The sequence below is a fragment of the Tupaia chinensis genome, unplaced genomic scaffold (genome assembly GCF_000334495.1).
Source record: "Tupaia chinensis unplaced genomic scaffold, TupChi_1.0 Scaffold000078_1, whole genome shotgun sequence".
NCBI classification, from domain to species: domain Eukaryota; kingdom Metazoa; phylum Chordata; class Mammalia; order Scandentia; family Tupaiidae; genus Tupaia; species Tupaia belangeri.
The window spans coordinates 5,877,864-5,881,759 of NW_006159539.1; the positions used below are offsets into that span (position 1 = coordinate 5,877,864).

Consider the following 3,896-nt stretch of genomic DNA (forward strand, 5'->3'; position numbering starts at 1 on the left):
GTAGGGAAATGTCTATTCTCAAAGAAATCTATTTGAAAAGATTTAGGAGCAAAATAATATTTGTAATTTTTCTTAAACTATCTCAAATATAAATAAGTGAAGGAAGTATGATAAATGTTAACAATAGTTAGATATTAAATTTTAGATAAGAGGTCATAAATTATAATATATATTTCCATATTATAGAAAATTTTTGTAATGAAGAACACATTTTTCAAAAAAATTAAAATTTTCCTCTCAGGTATCCTTATGTTATTCTGCCAAATAATCTGACATTAAAGTGCTGCAGATAACCCATTATTTAAACAGTTAAACAATAAGCACAAAAACACAGAAAAAACTCATTTTATTCTGTGTATTATGCTTTCATGATGACCCCATGTGACTCGGCATCCAGTCTCATTTTGTCCTTTCCAAAGTGTGATGCCCAAATCATCTTGTTTGTTTTTGCAGGAATACATCACTATCATATTTATGCAGGTGGGAATGACTCAGAGACATAGTCTAAATCTGGTGGCTTATTAATACTCACCTCTGGACCAAAGAACACCAGCAAAGAGGGTGTACCTAAACTTACATATCCCATTTCTTCATAAAAGAAGTACCTATCCTACTCTTCCGTGAGGAGCCAACCTCATTTTTGTTCTGTTCAGGTCAACCTGTGGCAACTTGGAGATCTCCATCAAGGGTCATATCCCTCTCAATGGCAGTTTGTCAGACCCTTGGCCTCACTGGTAAGCACATGACATACAACACCTCATTTAAGTCTCATGGCAATCCTATAATTAAGGACTGAAACCTCCACATTATACAAAAGGGCACAATGGTTCAGCAAGTTTAAGTAACTTGCCTAAGGTCACACAGCTAATAAGTGTCAGGGTCAGGCCTGAAATTCAGATGTGATCTCCCAAGTGATACTGTTTCTGATAAGGGTATGTGTCAGGTCTCTTTGGTCTTTTCCCAGAGTTTACTTGGTTCACTCTGCTTTGACTTCTTTTCATCCTTTAAGCTTCAGTTAGAATGTCACCTCTCCCTAACCATGTCATAGAGCAACCTCTCTCACTTTCCCTTGCAGCATGCAGTCTGCTATCATCCAGTTAATTACTTAGTGACTTTCTGGCCTTGTCTACTTCAACATAACCTTCAAAAGAACAGGTCCCTTAACTGTCGGTCACTGTAGTGCTATCAGTGCCTAGAAAAGCATCTAGCCCTGGAGACCTGTTGAATATTCACCTGTTAAATAGATTTTATTGGTTTTTGACTAGGACATGTTCATGCATGTGTGGGTGATGTCTGGTTCTTTTTTTTTTTTTTTTAAGATTTTTCCCATAGGGTCCATGTACTCACTGGAGAGGAGAGAGACAAAGTGAGACAGTATGAGAGAAAGTGAGAAATCACTCCCCAGAGGAGAGGACCACCCCACAATCCTTTCTCCTCCATTCTCCTCCTAGGACTTTGGGCATACATGCACAGACATATGACCAACATGATTTTCAAGCCACCAGGTCCAGGACTTGTACCACAGTCAGCCACGTGGAAGTCCAGTGCCCCAACCACTATGTTACCTGCTGGCCCCAGATATCTGGTTCTTAGTCATAACCCGTGGAATACTGAGTGAACTTAAAATAGAGACCCAAACATCGAAAGGAAAGTGTGGTCCAGAGTCTACAGGCCTTCAGCTATAGCTGTTAAAACTGGAAAACAAAATTCTACCTTTCAGAGAACTCAAGCTCCTCAATTGTGACCTATGTGAAAGTTAGCACATGGGTTACAAAATACTGTTATGATCAGTTTGTGGTATCTCCATTAGCCTTGAGGACCTAGGTTTTTCAACTGGGCTCCAAGAAGTTCTAAGGTTTTTAGGGATGTGTTTCAGGGTCTTCCATGAAGAAAGAAAAATTGTCTATGCAGCATAAGTGTAAAGAACTGTAGGCTTTTTCTTTCACTGGCTATGTTAAGGTGATCTGCTCTGGCCTCTGTCCTAAGCACCATACTTTGGATTAGCTGATGTCTAATTCAACAAAATTACCTCTCCCATGGGGCTGGTCTTCCTCACCACCAAAGTGTCCAGACCCTCTCTGCCATTTCTTCCCTTCCTCACAAGCACAACCCAAATTGCTCCCATGGTAACAACTTCAGAAGTGTCTTTTCGGTCATCTTTGGATCTTAGAGCACAGGTACCTCGTAGGCCAACTTTGGCCAGCAGCCTGAAGAGAGGCAGGAGGATATCGTAGTCTGGAGAAAGTGTCCTTGCTGTGTCCACCAGCGTCTGCAGAAGAGCTTCACTGCCACCTTTGCTGATCATGTAGTGTATCCTCCGGTCTGTGCCTGAGAGGGAAACCAGTGGCAAGATGAGTCACCTAGGAATAATCCTCATTTTCCTTAGAGCAGAAGACAAATCTCACAGTTATAGACAGAACAAGCAGTGGTTCATTTTACCCCAGAAACCACAACTGGATAGTTTATGATGCACCTGTGTTAAAGCTGTAGTATTGGGTAAGAGGAAGAAGGCATAAATGAGAAAATATTTAACAACTTAAGGGTAGGGACCAGCTGGCATAATGATACGTCACTGGACTCCCACGTAGTCAACCGCGGTTCGCGTTCTGGACCCGGTGTCTTAAAACTCACGCCGGGCGCGCGTGTGTGTGTGTGTGTGCCCAAGATCTCGAGAGGAGAATGGATTGAGGCATGGCCATCCCCACTGGGGGGTGATTTCTCACTTTCTATCTCTCTGTCTGTCTGGCGAACACATGCGCCCTATAGCAAAAACTTCAAGAGAGAAAAAAAAAAAACTCACACTCTCACACTGGGCATGTGTGACCAAAATCCTGAGAGGAGAATGGAGAAGGGACCACATTATGGCCATCCCCCACAGGGGGGTGATTTCTCTCTCTCTGTCTCTCTGTCTCTCCAACAACTATACATGCCCTATACAAGAATCTCTCTCTCTAAAAAAAAAAAAAAAGAAAGAAAGAAAGAGAGAAAAGAAAAAGAAAGAGCAAACCAGTGAACCTAAGGATAGTTACCTGCAGGATCTTTACTAAGTAGAGCCTAAAACCTACTTAACTGAGAACCTGTGGAATCTTTTGTGTATGCACAGGCATATAAATAGTCACTCAAGTTTATATATAATCAAATACATAACATGAGAGGAAATGATAGTACCCTTCTGCTACAAGTTTGAGTAATCTATTGGGCTGTCAGAATAGTCATGACATATTTTTCTATGCAAAAATGCATCATGAGTTTTCCAATGACCCAATATAATAGACTGTGATGATAGCTTATCTGGAATAATTTTTTTGCCCATATAATGATTTTCTGATGCTGACCTTCAATAACCAATGGGAGAAATATCCAGAAGCCACTAGAGTAATCCTCTGAGAAGCAAGCATCCAATCATCTTAGCTAGGGAACTTTAAAGAGATGAAGTATTGATCTTTTTAACTAAGAATAGTTTTGACAGGGACCTTCCCCACCTTGCCTGAGGACAAGCTCAAAAGCAGTGATAATATTTCAGCTTGGAAAGGCCAACAGGGTCGGACATTATCAAAGATGACCCTCTGATTTTTTCATCCTAATAAAAAGTAGCATTCTCTATAAAAGGAGCAATAACCAGAGGGAGAATGCCAAGGTCTCATTCTGTAAGTTTCAGACATTTGGGTATGAGAACTCACTCAAAAGTGCAGAGAAGTCACCCTACCAGCAGACAGCAGCGTAACTCATGGAAAGACCCCGATATGATGGGACCCTTCCTCTCAAGATTGTAGTCTTGAGTCTCTATAGCTTTAGAGAGTCATTGATTTATGGTATTGTCTGTTTGGTGTTAACATTTCTTTCTAATGTACTGTGGCCAGCTTATATAGAAATCAAATTGAGTGAACACTGACATG

The 3,896-nt window shown here is 40.8% G+C and overlaps 1 protein-coding gene across 1 annotated transcript in view; it reads right to left on the minus strand.

Annotated features, from left to right (window-relative positions):
- The window catches only part of AGBL1 (AGBL carboxypeptidase 1), a 542,019-nt gene that overhangs the window by 536,797 nt on the left and 1,326 nt on the right, over positions 1 to 3,896 (minus strand). The window contains exon 3 of the mRNA XM_027769246.1: positions 2,182 to 2,328. Within this exon, the coding sequence (XP_027625047.1) occupies positions 2,182 to 2,328 (147 nt within the window). The remainder of the gene's footprint in view (positions 1 to 2,181; positions 2,329 to 3,896) is intronic.